Raw genomic sequence first — 17,118 nt, forward strand, 5'->3', positions numbered from 1 at the left:
TCTGAAATGTTCAAAAACCGAGGTGCAAAGGACTGTCTGCAAATTCAATTGAGAAAATTGAAAAACAAGCAGTGGAAGCCGTTCGACTTCCGAGGTGCCTTCGAAAACAGAAGCATTTACTTCTGGGTTTTCGGTGTTTAAGTTCTGAAACGTTCGTCAATGGAGATATTCAAGAACTGAGTGAACATTTCATTCTAGTTTCATTGTTCTGATTGGGTCTGACCTTTACAGTCTCATTTGAGCAGGATGGACATAGCACATAACCACAATGGGTGTTTTTGTGTGTGTGAACATTTTAGATTTAAAAACAAACAGACTAGGCGGCTGAGATTTACAGTCCTTGGGGTCATGCATAACATTAAAGAAGCTCAAGGGATGTCATTTTCCACAGTTTTATTTCAAAGTGAATTCAATTAACAGTTATAAAAACAATAGCATGCAGTTTTATGGTAAAGATAAAAGCATTAAAGTGACAGGTTGGGTCAAAGGGATAAGGTAGCAGATATTTTAGATACAAGAGCCTCCCACATGTACTAATAATACATGTACAAATATGCTATACAGGACAAGATCTCCAAAGCATCAAGACAAGTATCTGTTCAAATGGCATTGTTTGGAAAGTAAAAGATTTGGAACACCTATCTGGAAAACAAATGACCCTATTCCTCCTCTGAGGAATTGTTGCGGTTCCTTGGATGCAAGAAGCAAGACCAGGCTCTTCCTGGGCTCCCCAAGGATTTAGAGGGGGGGAAATCACAAGACATCCATATCATTTTTCACTGTATGACATTACAAAATTAATGCCCTTCCTTCTGACCCAGAAAGAATCCCCAGGCACTGCAGAAGCCAGCACAGATGCATTTGGAATTACTTAGTAACACATACACTACTCATGCACATACAACAAAGAACTAACAACACAGCAAATGGAACGGGGAAAGCCTATGTACAGCAGCACTGGACGGGAATATAGCCATTTTTTGTGTGTATAAATAAGCTCTAATCACAAAACCAGGAATGCCTCTAACACTTTTACTGGACAAGGAGTTAGTTGCCTTTAGAATCCCAATGCTGGATTTTCACTCCCTCATCACCTAGTTTCCTGAAGACAAACACTAATAGTTGAACTTAAGTTGAGCCAGCGTGCTACAACCACATCCTTGCTGAAATGAAACACTACTTTAGTGCAATTCACAAATAAACTGACCTTTCTTATATACAGTTGTGGCATACAAGATCAAGTAGTTTAAAAGTTGCAGAACCAAAGCAACCACAAAGCAACCACATTAATTGACAAGAGTTGGCTTGGCCTTTGTCTCAAGCTCAGCACCAATTCACAGAACTAAAGTGTGGTGAGAATATGAGTTTAGCAGAGAAGTCTCAAAATTGTTGGTAAAGTAGATGCTTTGCCAGGAAGATAATTTCCCAGCGTTTGCCATGCTACTGCAAAGATGCGAAAGTGGGGGAAGCAGTCAGCTGTGGACTGAACTGTCAGCCATGCTTGTGGCGAAGTAGCCGCACGACACCCCCTTGACTGTGGAACTGATCTAATAATGAAAGTCTTCCTGTCAAACAGAGCCAACTCACATGAACTTCTAAAGCAGAAATTAGAAAAACTAATCATGGCCCAAATTCACATGATCAGAAGGCAGCCTTAGCTATGACAACCAATGTGCAAAAACCGTTCTGTTCTATACAACAAAGCTACAAGTCCTTAACACGGCAGACTTTCTTGCCCAGCATCATCTCACAGTGGGGAGCACTGCTGAACTTAGGTCTAGACCAGCAAGTCTGACAAGCTTATTCACATACAGGTCAGCGCAACATGTGTGTTTTTGTCCCAGAGAAAACATTTCCTTTCTTTGCTTACATGCTATCTCAGTTTGACCACGATTCACCCCCAGCTGCATCCCCTTGTGTGCCCCAGAAGGTCCCCTGGCTTCATGAGTGGCAGAAGAGCCCTAGTGTACATATGTGGTATCCACATGTGGCCCTGTGGACACTATTAGTGCTACCTGTTTCTTCACCAAATGCTATACCCAGGGCTTTTTTCAGCTGGAACTTGCTGGAACTCAGTTCCAGCACCAATTAGGCGGGTGCTGTTGCCATTCTGAGAGAACAAAGGAGGCATTCATGGTGAGTTCCAGGACCTCTTTTTCTAGAAAAAGAGCACTAGCTATACCAATTCTGGCTTAAACATCTCATTAGTGAGCAACACTCAGCTCAGTCTTAAGGTGCTTGTAGTTATGTTCCCTTAGGAAATGTATCTTCCCTCTTAGTGTTTAACACCCCCTTCCCGTGCTCAGGTTGTTCAAAACCCAGATAAAATTGATTACTCTTATGTGCCAACTTAAGAGAAGAACCCCATAAAAAATTTGGGTGGTGGAAGACCTGAGAGATGCTATGTTAAACCAAGATTCAGCTCTCTGCATGTCATTGTTAGGAAATGAATAATACTGTCACTTATGGTACGTTTTCTGTGGCTCTCCTGAATCCTAAGTATGAAAAATATTCTAAAACCAGTTGGGATTTTAACATGTAGGCTAGCCAATGAGGCAGAGGCCAAAGCTGACAGAGCTAAGTTTAGCTTCTCCAATTTGTCTAATGTTTTGCTGGTCCACAGACGAATGCAATAATGGCTATTCTATTTTACTTGTCTAACGATGGCACCGAGGAGAGACTGCAACCAACTGAAGTCTCGGCTGGTTTAGGCAGTGCAAAGAATGATGTAAACAAACTTCTCATTGTGTCCCTGACTCCAGAGAGCCATGTGCATGCCAAGCCTTCAGAAGCTATAACCGTTCTCCAGTAAGGCTGTCCCTTTGGACTTTAGGCTTGGCTGGCACTGAAAAGTGTTCCTGCCCCACCCTGACTGGCAAGATCAGCTGGCAACTTAAGTCAACATGGTGCAGTTAGGAAGCCAGTCCAATTTGCTGGGGAGAAGATGCTCTTGCTCTTTCACCTTTGACTTCAAAATTAAAAAGGAAATGTCAAAGCAAGCATTGAAGGTTTCTTCTACAAGAGTCTAGGTTGACCTCTTTCTCCCAGATGAGATTAATCAATAAGATATGCTGGTGCAGATGCTCTACGAAAAAGTAGGCTGGAGCCTCTGAAGAGCTGCCCCTAGGGAGAAGAAGACAGGAGAAGTGTTGGAAACCAACATTTATAAGAGCTGTCATTTTAAAAAAAATGTATAGTAAATAAGGGTGCTGGATGCAGCAACAGTAAACCAGGAGCAAAATACAAATAGTAATCCCCCATATGCATTCATTTTCCCCTCTTCCTCTTACAGTGGTACCTTGGTTCCTGAACGGCTTAGTCGTCAAACAAATCGGCTCCCGAACACCACAAAGTGTTCCGGTTTGTGAATGTTTCCAAAAGCTGAACGTCTGATGCAGTTTCCGGGGGTCGAATGGACTCCCGGAACAGATTAAGTTTGAGAACCAAGGTACCACTGTATTTTATACATGTCTAGGGAAACCCTGCATAATATTACTGTGGTGTAAAAGGACCAACACCAAATCTCACAGGAATAGACTTTACTAGGAAGATTATCCTTACTGATGTTAGTCTGAACAAGATTTTAAAGATTATGAAAACACTAAAGAGTAAAAATGGCAGGGGAGTTGGGGGTGACATTTTGCTTCTTCTGTGGCTAAATTTGCAACAGCAGATTTGCTAAAAGTTAAGAATCATCCACTTCTGTTCAGGACAAGAAAGGATGCATGCTTCTGCTATCCATCCGTACTGAGGAACTGCTCAGGAACCAAAGCTTTACTTTCTCTGGCTAAACTCATCTCAGAGTAAACACGGCTGCTCACCTGAGCACTGAGGTGTCTCCAGCACTGAATCCAAGAGGAAAACACAGGGGTGCGTGGAGGGAGGCCAGCAAGTAACCTATACAGCAAAGAGAGCAGTCAAGGAAGAGAACAAACTGAGGGCGAGAGAAGCAAGCAATCAAGGTGTAAACAGGAATCAACATCATTACTGCCTTCAGATGCTCTCATTTATTCAGGTATGACAGACACAAATATACACAGTCCCTGCTCTAGAAAGGGGGCAATACGCAACAGAAAACCAAACCCTCTCATTGTTCTACAAGCTGCAGAAACTTTACAAAAAGCCACCGACTTAACTCCATCTCCTTCAATGACCATGAACATTCACAAACCTGAGAGAGACACAGAGGCTGTTCACTTCATGTTTATTGACCTAAAAATGCTGGCTGGCTAGCAAAAATAACTGTGGGCTATTTCCACATATACACACAGCCAAGGTCTTCTCTTCCTCCTGGTTCCTTCAGTGTGCATCATCTCCAAACACATCAGCCTGAAGTCTGTCTGTCCCAAATCACTTTTTTAGGTGCGTGCAGGGATGCGAGGGCGCGGTTTTTCATGCTGTGTGTGCATATGTCCAGGCTAAGCTGTTCAGTATAGGAAAATATGACTAGAATAAGTAGTTCTGCCAACTTATTAAATTTCATTAATGACGCTGGTTGGGGGTGGGGGTGGGGAGAGGATAATCACATACCCACAATTGTTCACCGCCATGAGATCTCCCACAAGAAGAAAGGGGTACGTCAGCATGCTCACAGCAATCTGAAACAAAGACATATCTAAGGCATTCCCTTCCATACGGCAGAGCGAGACACTGTCCCCCACCTCTCCCCCCAAAAAACAATGAGCAGGAAGCCTCATGCAACAAGACAGGACCAGCATATTTTGAGTGTGCAGAGAGAGAAACTTTTTCACCTGAGGCAGCTTAACTGTCAGTTATGTAGAAAAGCAGCATAACAGGCCCAGATACACATCAACTGGCAGGAAGAACTGCAGCTGAAAGATGCTTAACAACAGAGCTGCACATGCCTGTTAAAAATTACACATGGAAAAAGATCCATATGCATTAAGGATAAGTTATGATGACAGCTGGTTTCCCCACCCACATCTTGCACTTTATTAATTGTGGGTTTATTCAAGTCTGGTGTGGCAGCATGGCAGTTTCTCGAGCCCAAGGAGAATCGGGGTTGACCAGCAATTTTTTGGCCACTCGCCAGTTGCAGTTTCATAGGACTTACAGGTAGGAGACTTGGGCCTTTCATCTAACTCACCTCGCCTCAAGCAGACCAGATTTTTTAAAGTGGCCAACCTGTGGCATAAGCACCATCGTTGGTGGAGCAAGAGGCAGTGAATGTGGGAGCCAGCACAGTGGTACCTCTAGTTGTGGACTTAATCCATTTCGGGGTGCCGTTCACACCCTGAAAAGTCCGCAACTAGAGCGCCTCTTCTGCACATGTGTGCGGCGCGATTGAGCGTTTCTGCGTGTGCACGAAGCGTGCTGATCGCTTCTGCGCATGCACGGGTGGCGAACCCGGAAGTAAACACTTCCGGGTTTGCTGCATTCGTAAGCTGAAAGTCCATAACATGAGTGGAACACAACACAAGGGATGATTGTATATGGGAGAGAGCCAAGTCTACACAGCCTGCCTCCCTCTGCAAAGCTATGCTGATGAGAAGAGGCCAGGAGCAGAGGCCTGGGATGGGTTACAGCTACTAAAGTGTGCAATAATGCCTGTAGCGGCACTGTTTCATACTTTGGACCACATTTGAGGCACACTTGCCAAAAAGGCTGCCAGTTATGGCTTTAAGTCAGGATCATAAATCAACCGTTCAAACCCTGAGATCTGAAGTTCCCAGTTGCTGGGACTCAGTACTTATACAAAGTCATACATGGGTGTGCACTATTTCCCTAGAACAGTGGAAGAGAGAAGGACAACAAGTCATATGTCGACCAATTCCCCCAACAGGCACAATCGCTTACATACCCCCATCACAAACTTGGTGTAGCTTCGTATCACAGAGGCTTGGCTGAACTGAAACAAAGAGAGATCAGAGGTTTCTTCAGGCTCAAACCATCACACACATTGAGCAAATACAAGCAGATCACCGGTTATCAATAAGGCTGCGTGGAATATGCAAAGAGACTGGCATAGTTCTAGATAGAACCTAAACCAGATCTGAGCTAACGCAGGTAGCAACAGCTTTAAACTGTCAAGAGGCACCTACTAAACCAGGTGTGGGGAACGCTTGGTCCTCCAGATGTCACTGAACTACAAGTCCCACCGACTCTGATCACTGACCATGCTTGCTGGGGCTGATGGAAATTGTAGTTCAGCAACAGGTCAAGGGCCAAAGGTTCCACATACCTGCACTGAATTGAAGACATTGTAAACACAACTCCACAAAGACTGCTGAGTTGTTACATAAGTACAGGTAATTCAGCTTGCTCTTCTATGGAAATAACTTTTCCATAGTTACACCCCACCTGTCTTAACATTTGATCTCATGTCCCCAAAGGGGAAAAGACTTCATGAGCCGTATTAACAAGCAGCTCCCAGCAAACAGGTCTGTGAGTTTTGATATTTTCTTAGCCCAAATTAGCATGATGCAAACTAGGCAAAAACTGAATATGGGGAATCAATGATGCTTAAGAGAAGCCATATGCACTGAACAGAAAAAGTTGGCTAGAATGTGGCAAAGGCACTTCCTGGCTGCTATATGGTGACGGCTCGAGCTTGTAAAGTTTACAGACTAGGAGAACAGTATTGCTGGGTGGGGGGAGGTTCATGTTCTCTGCTGAGATTTGTCAGCTACTTAAAACCATGCTCAATTTGAGCTGTGAAAACAAAGCAGAGGGAGGCCTAACAGATGACACCCCTCCTCCTTCAGTTTAGAACATTCTGCAAATCAAGGCTTCAACCTAGGTCCGAATAAGCCATTGAAAATTTCCTGCTTCTCTCTCTCTCTTCACACTTTTGCTATAAAAACATAGCATGTTTTATTTCAGCTATAAGCAAGTCTGCTAAGTTTTTCCGACCCATATGTTTCTGTGGTATCATTATTAACTAGTAGTCCCTAAAGCATGAGTGCCAGGTGCAAAATAGTAGCTCAGTCAGGTGGACATACACTAAGAAGTCCAGAAATTCAAGGATAGTATCAAAACCAAGTTTAGAAGTCCTTCCATACAAAAATCCACTCCTGATTTTCTCCCAAGCATTCTTTTACACAAGTCAGATGTGTGTGTTTGTGTGTGTGTATGTGCATGCGCTGATTCAGGGAAAATCACCCAGAGATCCACTGTTGCACTAAACCAACAAGCAACTCAACAGGATGAGAAACCCCACCACTCACGTTGTCATCCACTGCGTAGGTGTTGATCAAGTGAGCCAGAAGGTTGCAACACCATAGAAAGATGACATCACCTAGGATATGAGGAACTAAACCGCTGAAAAACCAAGAAGGAGAATTGGATAACAAAGACTTGAGTTAAACTACAATACCTTTGTGGCTATTTAAAACAGAACCGTTGCCTTTAAAAAAAAATAAAGATGCAATTTAGACAAAAATCTCATCGAGAGTGACCAGAAAATGTGGTTAACCCCTACCCTGATACAGAGATTTCAATCCTCCAGTTCTGTTAATTCAAAAGGAAATCACTAACTCATTCTACATGGCATTCTACAGCACAGATGCATTTTAGAAACCTCAGTGCTGATTAAAAAGTAATCACAGATAGAATAAGATTTGTTGATCTCCTTATTGCTGTTTTGACCGAGCCATTCCTAGTAATTATTGTTGCTTAAGTAGTAAGTCTGGGACTCCTTCCAAAAAGTGCCTTAGGCTCTGACATAATGCAGGGAGGAGCTCCAAGGCTGAGGTGCTGCCTATGAAGCCCCAAGTCATTTGCTTTTGTTGGTTTTAGGTGACATGCAAGAGACACTACTGCCTGGTCACAATGGGCAACAATTTATCTCTGCTATGTACCTGCAGAGCTTTACAATTCCAAAGGAGTATCTTATTTGGAGCAGCATCCTATGTACTGTCTGATAGAAAAATGTTGAGTGCAGAACTGAATCCTAAGGAATGCGAACAGCAACCTCCCGTTCTGCTGGCAGATGACTGTTTGGAATAAGAGCTGGCCCAGGGTGTGGCAACTGATCAACAACAAAAGTTTCAGATTGAGTAAGGTTTGCTAGGAATTCAGACAGACTCACGTACACAAAGAATCCCAGCAGCCCTTCTTCCTTCCAAATTGTCCCAATGGAGCTAAGCACGCCCCTGTTGAGAAAGGAAATGGTTAAGACTCGGGGAAGCAACTCTCACACGCCTCTGCAGTCAGCAGCACATTTATGCAGCTGCTACTTGTATGCTTCAAGCAGGGGAAAGAAGAATTGTCTTCCTCTCCTTGGAACAAACCAACGGCTAAATTAGCATTATGATTCTAGCACAGGGGTGGACAACCAGCAGCCCTTGGCCTAATTTCAAAGCCCTCAGCAAGCAGCAGTTCAGACCTCTGGCCAGGAGTAATCTCTCCAATGCCAGGGAAGAAAAGGGAGCGAGAAAGGGGGTTGTGGGGAGGGAAAGCTCTGGTCCTGCCCACAGCCACCTTCAGTCCCACTCACACAGCCTCCAACCAAATACCCTCTCTTCAGAATGCATCTCTCCCCTCCGCCCCCGGTCTCTCTCTCTCAAAAAAATTCCCATCACCATAATAAAATAACAGTTTGCAGCATAAAAATGTCCAGCAGGGATGAATCAAAGCATATTAATAGCACATAAGTGCAATTCAGAATACTCCTACTCACAGATACCTAATAGGCCTGTGTTGTTTTTTTTTTTAAATCCTGACCTGGGGACAAAAGAACCCTAAGGAGGCACCGAGCCAGCCTCTCTCAGATGGGCTGGGGTGCCACCACACAGAAGGCCCTCTCTCCTTAGTAGCCCCCCACTTCACTTTGCTTAGTGTAGACATCTTCTTCAGTAGAGTCGCTGAAGAAAGAATCAAGGAATCTTGTAGTCCTACTTCGGACCAACTGCAGTTTCTGGATTATTTTTGAAAGCTGCTGTGTATATGCTGCATTGCAGTAAGCTAAGCATCAGGTTACTGGGAGATGGGTAGCTCGCAACCAAGCTATCTCTATTCAGGTGGAACTTTCTCTCCTAAGAAGTGTGCATGGCCTCTGCACTGCAGATTTTTACATGAAGCCTTAAAAGCCATCATTTACAAGCTGCCTTTTGCAGAAGCTGCCTTTTGCCTTATTTCCAGAATTGGTACATACTATAGCGCTCTTTAGCTGTTTTATTAGTCTCCGTAACTGTTTTAAATGGTCTTTTTAATAACTATTAAGGCTGCAGCCTTTGCTAGTTGTGATTAGTTTAGAGTGCTGTATTTATTGCGTTTTTACAATATTGTGAGCTTTCTTAGGTGGAGTATGTACCCCAAAGCATCACATGCATGTTTTTATAGAAAGCAAATAAATACTTAAAATTGTGGTTGCATAGTTGCACTATCTTAAATTTCTGCACAAGGAGACCATTATGAAATTGTATTGGTGTTTCACCTCCTTTTTGTCTGAAATAGAAGATGCTGAAACACATAAAATTCTAGTGGGACAATGGATACGTAGCGTCAAAGACACAGTGGAGTAAGAGGAAGAACGGTGAGCTGTTCATGCTGGTGCTGCTTGGTTCACATTGAGCAAATAGTTTATCCAAGACTATTATTCTCAGGTTCAACTCTCAAAGGGCAGAACAATCTCACCTGTACTTCACTTCCCGTCCTACAAACTGGACCATACAGCGCATTGAAATTACTGCAGGGAAACAAAGGCATTTAAGCAACTGCAGTTGCAAACCATTGCATCATTTCATCGGGATCTATCAAGCAGTATATGAGGCACGAAATCCACCCCCCAAAATGCAGCATTCTATCAGTCATAGTTCTTAGTTCATTATGCTTAACAGAGATATAAATGCATACCTCTCTAAGAGCCCCCAGGAGTTCCTTGTGGCTCCTTAAACATTAGCAAGTTGCGTAAGATTTCACTGATTATGGGGAACCTGTGGCCCACCTGATGCTGCCACACAACAACCCAGCATCCCTGATCAGTGCCCTTGCTGGCTGTGACTGATTGGAACTGTAGTTCATCAATGTCTGGAGGGCCACAGGTGATTCATCCCTGCATCAGAATCCACCCTGTCAGATGTATGAAATATTTTCTTCAGTTGTAGAGTGAATATCCCTCTTACACTTCAGCACATGCACCTATTATTATGTAAGCTGTAGGACCAAAATGTCATGAAATGGAACAAGTCCCAGTCTCTTGTATTTCTATGCAGAGTCAAATTTACTTCAGCAATCATTAGTGACAGCAAACTTCCTACTCTATAGGTTTTAACACCTGAAAAGGGGGGGGGGAGAGAAATGTTTTCTTTAGTAAGTAAGAACATCTCAAATGAGTCTGACTCAAGATCAGGCTCTTGTCATGGCTAGGAATATCTTCCCCAATTTTGTTTAAAACAACTGCTTCAAGAGACAAACTAAAAGCTAGTCTTTCTTTTTATCAAATTTTTTATACCACTCGACTGTAAAAAACAAAACAAAAACCCAACATCCCTCAAGGTTAAAAAGAGACTGAAAGACAGCAGACCACACAACTCACCATGCAGCGGATGAGAGATAACCCGGGATACGCACTGCATCATCATCTCATGGGAGGTCTGAGAAAGAAGGTCAAGCAGAGTGCAGTATGAACCACCTTCTGAGAAATGGCATGGCTGCAACTGATCACACTGTCATTAGGACTATGTTGGGAAACCGATTGCTTTTAAGTGTTTCAGTTTTGTGTTTTGAAAAACAAACCTGGGGGGGGGGGGAACTACACGGAAGGCAGCAATTTCTAGAGTCTCATTACCTCATGCCACGACCTGCCTCCCGCATATCTTTATTCTGATGTAACCGTATACGAGATAATTCAGAGAGGAGAGATTGTGAAGCTTTGGTAACACAAACAATTTGACCTCAGAGGTATACCCATGTCTGAAGGCAAATTTCTGCTTTCTTCAAAACTTTTCAAGCCTCACAACATTATATGTGTTGGAAGACCACTTTCAGGTCTTTTATATTCTCATTATGCCATTTTCCAAAAATCATTTGATGGTATCTAATGCTGCCACAAAACTTGTACAGCAGGCTCCTACTTGAACAACAGAACTTCCCCCTTCTCCTCAACCCCTCCATCTCAAAGGCTCTTCCAGAGCATTGGGGGACCCTCTGGAGCAGATTTCAGGTTGCACAAGGGGAGGAAGGGAAGTCCCTCCCATGAGTGTATTGTGCAATACTCGGTTGTGTAAGTGCAGAAAAAAATTCTACCATGGCAATAAAGCTTCACTTCCCTCTCCCCACTCATCTGCCGAATCTCCTCTGCAGGTTCGCTCTACACTCTGAAGATTTTGGGGGGGTGGTAGTAGTGAAATTCCATTGTGCTCACAGAAATTGTTCTGCAATTATTTAGTGAGATTAAATCCATTCATTTTAATTTTTAATTTCTTGGGTGGCAGAAGAGCCAGAATCTGAAGAAATCAGGCTGACCCCACGTTTGCATTTTCAACCTTTCCAATCTTCTCACAGCTTTAGCCCCAGGCAGTTTTCCAAGCTAGGTTTAGCCTTACAGGAAGTTGGGGAGAAATGAACCATGTTAACTTTCCTAGATTTATTAGAATGCAAAGTTGCAAAACAGTGTTGCTTTTTTCCAAACACTAGGTGAAAGATTAAGTAAAGAAAGATTGCTCAATAATGGATCCCACCTCTTTTGCCACTTTCAGGAGGGACGTTTTCACATCATCCTTGTTAGAAACATGTTCTATATCCTCCAAAGGAAATGCCTAAAAGACATAATAATAATAATAATAATAATAATAATAATAATAATAATAATAATAATTTTTATTTATACTCCGCCCTTCCTGGTTCAGAAAACCGGGCTCAGGGCGGCTAACAACAAAATTAAAACACTTAATTGATGCAACAAAAAACAGCGTAAAATACAGTATAAAACGTGAATAACAATAAATTCAGAATTCAAAAATCAATTTGGGGGGAAATCCACCCAATAAACATTAGATGATCACCAGGGCTAGCTGGCTAAATTAGTCCTACTTGGGCCAGCGAGGAGACCAGGGGAGAATTAGCTGTGGGATCCCAGCGTGGGTAATCTTCATAAACAGGGGAGAGGGAGGGAAGGAAGGGGAATAAAAGATCAGGCTAAGTTCAAATTGAAAGCCAGGCGGAATAGCTCTGTCTTACAGGCCCTGCGGAAGGAAGTGAAATCCTGGACAGACATTAAGCTCACCTCCCTTGAGAGACTTGGCTATGATGAGCAATGGCACTTGATGCATCTGCTCTTAGGGGTGTTGAGGGGAAATGGGAGAGGAGCTCAGAGGACCATACATGAGGGGGGATCACCATGTTACACAGATTAGGTTGAAAGATAGTGACTTTCCCAGTGAGCTACACCCCCATCTTTGCTTCCTCCTTAAGGAAGTAGGAACCATGTCACTCCATTAGCCAACCTAGCTAAGTGTCTACATGCATTGGCCACAGCTGTCCAGTCCTACCTGAAAATGCCCAGAGTTGAACCTCTGACCTTTTGCATGCAAACCACATGCTCTATCATCAAGCTATGGCCCTTCCCCAACTTCCTTCCCTTCTCCCTATGCTCTTGCTGCAAGGGAGCCATGTTGGGTGTGTATGTGTGTGAGTGTGTGTGAGTGTGTATGCGCGCGCACACACACAACTTTTTCTGCCTCACAGAAATGGAGAAGGAAGTTGCTCTCCACTTTGAAAATGCCCAGCTTGGAAGCATGCACTTGCCTCCTGCTCATCACCCTGTGTCTAAAGCATCATTAGCAGGAAGAGAATCAGCATGAGGAGGCCCAGACTCGAAAGCACTGAAGGAGCATGAATGAGCCTCTCTTCCCGCTTCCAAGCAATGCACAGACGGGAGGGAGTGGCAGCCAGCGCAGGCTCCCAAACCATAGAGCTGAATCAGGCAGTGTTGAGCTTTCCTGTGCACAGCAGGAGGGGACGGAGTGGACGGCAGCCAACTCATCTTGGCAGGAGACAGAGCAGCACTCCTCCCATCCTTAATGAGGAGCTGTCACTGACGATTAGAAAAGTGAAATCAACAGCCCCACTGTCAAAGACTGAGCAGGCCAAGAAGTGTCAGACTAACAGGCTTTCACAGGAAATAAAAGGTCACTAAGAGAGGATCAGCACATCATTATTTTAGGGAGGCTGAAGGCACTCAAGACATTCCTAAAGCAGCCTGATGGTGACTTAATAATCAATTAATTTAAAATATGGTCCAAGAGGGCCATCAGTGTAGGACCGTAATAAAACAAATAAATGCTGAGGATTCAGGAAATCATTCACATAATGAAAAAGGGGGAAAGTTAAAAGACATGCTCAGAGGGCCTCCGTTCAGCATAAGGCCAGCAGCTGCTGCTCTTTCAGCTCAGCAACTCAGGATCTTGCAAAGGATTTACTGCCTCTGGTTGAAGGAAAGGGGCTGTTTGCCACAACCAGAGAAGTGGCAGTGGCGGTTGCTCTTGAAGCTCATTCCTTCTCACTCCACAGTGGTGTCAGCTGACACCTGAGCTATAATGAAATGCTGACCTGACTTTCTTTTTTAAAAAAAGTCATTCACAACTAGCCTTCAGTACACTGAGTGCAGAGAGCAAACTTGAACCTTACCTTCTTTACTCGCCCTCTGCTTACGGTGGATAAAGTGCTAGAGAGAATTCGAGGAGCAAGGCCACGGAAAAGGCCCCTTTTCCCATCCACTTCCACAATGTGTCTGGCTAGGAAATAAACGATTGTGGTGTCACATCATCGTCGTTGTCAGTCTTCAGAAGCTCCAACTTGCAGCTGACTAAACATCTATTTGGAATAACACGTCTCAGGGCATTAGACTATCCACTGATACTGAAGATCCCATTGTAAAATCAGGAGAACCCTGACATTGCCAACTAAATCTTTCAGCTGTGGTCTGCCTACCTTAAAGAGTTACACTGGATTTTACTGGGCTAGGTCAGAGTGTGAAGATTCCTTTAACTCCTGCTTAGCTGTGTTGCCTCCTTCCACCCCAAAGGGTTCAGGTTATAATCTGCAAAACGTTTTGAAAGGAATTGCATAGAGCCTAAATTATTACAAGCATCAGATGGTAAGACAGAGAGGAAAAACTCAAATGTGCTCCTAGTATAGTATAATGCCGTGGTTGTTTGCTACAGTGGAAATATAAGACTAATTCCACTTTTCCAACCCTCAGGTTGCTGTAAAGCAGTATTTTTTCCTAGCTGTATTCTTTTTTTCAAAAGAGAGAAAATGTTTCTGTAAAAGCAAATCTACAAAGTGATCTTCATTAAACAGCTGTATTAACTAGCTCTTCAGTTGACTGTCATGCTTCACACAATAAAACAATCACAAAGAAATGCATTTTAAAAGCTTCATTAGCAAAAAACACCCCAGATTCTAAGTCACAGTATGGTTGCTCTATACCATTATATAAATAGAAAGCAAGGAGTATTATAGATACATGCAGTGATGTATACACATTTTGCCTCTCTACATGCTATAAATGTGTCTGTCTTTTAAAATTCTGTTTTATTCAAAACAGTTTGCTAATGAATATTTTTTAATAGGCGCCAAACATTTCTCTAAGGGAAGCACATAAGTGGTATGGCTGAAAGTAGCAAACTAAATCCTCAACAATCATACCACTACTCATAGTAACACTTCCACGGCTAATATCTGTTATAACGAAATGATTTATTTTATAATTTGTTTTATAAAATGTATACACTGCTTGATTGCAAAACAAACAAACCCTTCAAAGTAATTTACAAAAAGGATGTCCCCAAATCAAAAAAGGTACAATCAATTAAAAAGGGTTTTCTGGCCTAACACTAGGTATGTTGCTGTTGTTTTTCCTGTAATTTTGTTGGAAGTGACATAGAGTGGCTGGCGCAACCGAGTCAGATGGGTGGGGTATAAGAAATATTATTGTTGTTGGTATTATATTATTATTAGCATTATTCATATAAGTAGATATTAGTCACACCAAACTGCACTTTTTGCAGCACATGCAACCCTTTTCTAAGTCAATAAGGACCAACAATGATTCCATACAATCTATGGCACAGACAATACTTTTTTCCTGTTACAAAATGACTAGCAATATAAATGAGATAAAGAGTGTTGGCCTGGTTTGCATGCAATACTAAGCCAAACCATGGCTAAGCGTGTGGGTACTCACTGTAAAAATTACAGCCACTTTGTTCCTCCCCCAGTCCTGCTACTGTGCTACTCAAAATGAAGACATGGTTTGGCTTAGCATTATATCTGAACCCAGCCTCATGATTTGTCTGGAATGAGGCTAGCTATGTGCCTGGGTTCAGCTGTAGTAGTGCCAAACCATGGTTTCACGTGTAGAGCAGCAGCAGCAGCTATTTTTTACTGCAGGTAGCTTCATATTCATGCATTCATGCTTAGATACAGTATGACTTAGCATTACATGCAATTGGGCCACTGCCTACAAGATTTAAAAGGCAATAATGCAATTCAGCACATGCCTACTCAGAAGATAAGGTCTACTGGAGAGTACTCCCAGTTTCAACTATGAAAACCTAGTGCACCATACAATTTTAGCTGTAACTTTTTTGTTGTCTTTGTCTGTGATCATTGCATATCAAGAAGATCTAAGCAGTATTCCTCCTGCAGTATCTATATTCTCATAAAAAAACAATTTTGTTCACAGAAAAGGCATTTTTTTAAAAAAAGAACTGATTTATCACAGCACTATACTACTGTTGACTTATCAACAGTATTATCCTTATTCAACTACAGTGGTACCTTGGGTTAAGAATTAAATTCGTTTTGGAGGTCCGTTCTTAATCTGAAACTGTTCTTAACCTGAAGCACCACTTTAGCTAATGGGGCCTCCTGCTGTCGCTGGCACACAATTTCTGTTCTCATCCTGGGGCAAAGTTCTTAACCTGAGGTAGCAGAGTCTGTAACTCAACGTGTTCGTAACCCGAGGTACCACTGTACTGACAAACTTTCCTTGGATTTTTATTAAAGTATGCTCACCATATGTAAAAAAGCCAGGTAGGTAAAGTACTTTTCTTCCCAACAAGTTTCTCCCGACAGTTGGAGGAAGAGGTTCATGCCCAACCTTTAAAAGAGATACCAATCAGGCAACATCTGCTTCTTGGAAGACTCCCCCATACCAGTGTTCTTCATTCATAAGTTTACATCCTATATAAATGGTACATTTCCCCATTTGTTCTCAGTTCTTACTCAGTTTCACCAACACCAACCGTTTATTGAATTAAAAGATTTACAGGCCCGGTGCCTCATAGCTAATTTTAGTATTGTCTTTTTGCATTGTTCTAACCCACTCTGAACCCTTATGGTGAAGGGTAAACAGTCCAAATCATCCTCATAGACACACCATTTTTAGTTGTGACTGTGTCATTTTATACAGCAAATGGAACAACAACGTTCTTTACAAAATCTAGGTAAATTGCAAAAAGAAGATAAACCTCATTTATGAGGTACTGACCCTCCGCCATCTGTTGCAAGGGGTCACACCTACCACAAAACCCGGAAACTGAGTCCTAATTAGGGGCAGCCCCAATAATTAAGACGAAGGCTGCACCTACTTGCCCAGGGATGCCGGGAGACACATCCCAAGATAAACAGCAAATACCAATAACTCTAATTAATTTTCGGGCCCTGCTTCGCAACCCCCAAATTCTTGGGGCTGCCTGCTCCGTCAGAGGCCCACAGAGACTGCCCACCCGGAACCGGCTTTCGGATGCGACCGCACCTGCACCAGCAGCTTGACATAGAGCAGAGGGTGGCTCAAGGTCGTGAAGCCGGCACTCAAGGCCACGAAGAGAGCGTCGGCCCCATCCGCCGGTCCCGGCCCCATTCCTGGCCCAGCGGCTGCGGGAGGTAGCCCAGGGCCCACCGTTACAGCCGCCATCCCCTCTGCCCCCATCCAACAAGGGAACGCACTTCCGCGTACAGCTCCTTGCCCTCGTCACATGACCGAGTACTTCGGTCACCGGGCTTCTACGTCATCACATCACGCAAGAGGAAGGGCTGCGGCAGGGAGGAGGAACTGGCTGCTTTATTGCATAGACTCAGAAAAATAGTAGAGTGACCACGGCTAAGGATAACTTCCGGGTTCGTTTTCATGCTACCCCCCCCCCCAAT

General features: G+C 43.3%; 1 protein-coding gene across 3 annotated transcripts; it reads right to left on the reverse strand.

Moving 5' to 3' along the window:
* Positions 1-378: 378 nt before the first annotated feature.
* On the reverse strand, positions 379-16,976 carry MTCH1 (mitochondrial carrier 1). 3 transcript variants are annotated; one of them, XR_014565780.1, is made up of 13 exons: positions 16,727-16,953; positions 15,985-16,069; positions 13,591-13,697; positions 11,643-11,720; positions 10,499-10,556; positions 9,598-9,649; positions 8,055-8,114; positions 7,188-7,281; positions 5,822-5,869; positions 4,531-4,598; positions 3,822-3,897; positions 2,347-3,123; positions 379-2,272 (listed from the first exon to the last, which is right to left on the reverse strand). XR_014565780.1 is itself a non-coding variant. In XM_083745093.1 (12 exons), the coding sequence occupies exons 1-12, from the start codon at positions 16,898-16,900 to the stop codon at positions 3,055-3,057; spliced, it is 969 nt and encodes a 322-aa protein (XP_083601219.1). In that variant the 5' UTR covers positions 16,901-16,976; the 3' UTR covers positions 379-3,054. The 3 variants fall into 3 exon arrangements, 2 of the variants coding, with proteins under 2 accessions (XP_083601219.1, XP_083601220.1); XM_083745093.1 differs by having other exon boundaries at positions 379-3,123; positions 16,727-16,976; XM_083745094.1 differs by lacking the exons at positions 379-2,272; positions 2,347-3,123; positions 3,822-3,897 and adding an exon at positions 4,191-4,423 and having other exon boundaries at positions 16,727-16,954.
* Positions 16,977-17,118: the final 142 nt, after the last annotated feature.

The sequence above is a fragment of the Podarcis gaigeae genome (assembly GCF_964106915.1).
Source record: "Podarcis gaigeae genome assembly, chromosome: 6".
Lineage (NCBI taxonomy): Eukaryota > Metazoa > Chordata > Lepidosauria > Squamata > Lacertidae > Podarcis > Podarcis gaigeae.

Bases quoted from the DNA above. Each gene is read 5' to 3' on its own strand.
- MTCH1 (XM_083745093.1), bottom strand. From the start codon at position 16,900: ATGGGGGCAGAGGGGATGGCGGCTGTAACGGTGGGCCCTGGGCTACCT. The intron at 10,557-11,642 runs GTGGGATCCATT...CTTCTTTCTCAG, and splicing joins TCCTGAAAGTGGCAAAAGAG to ACCTCCCATGAGATGATGAT. The intron at 5,870-7,187 runs GTGAGTGGTGGG...TCTTTGTTTCAG, and splicing joins CCTACGCAGTGGATGACAAC to TTCAGCCAAGCCTCTGTGAT.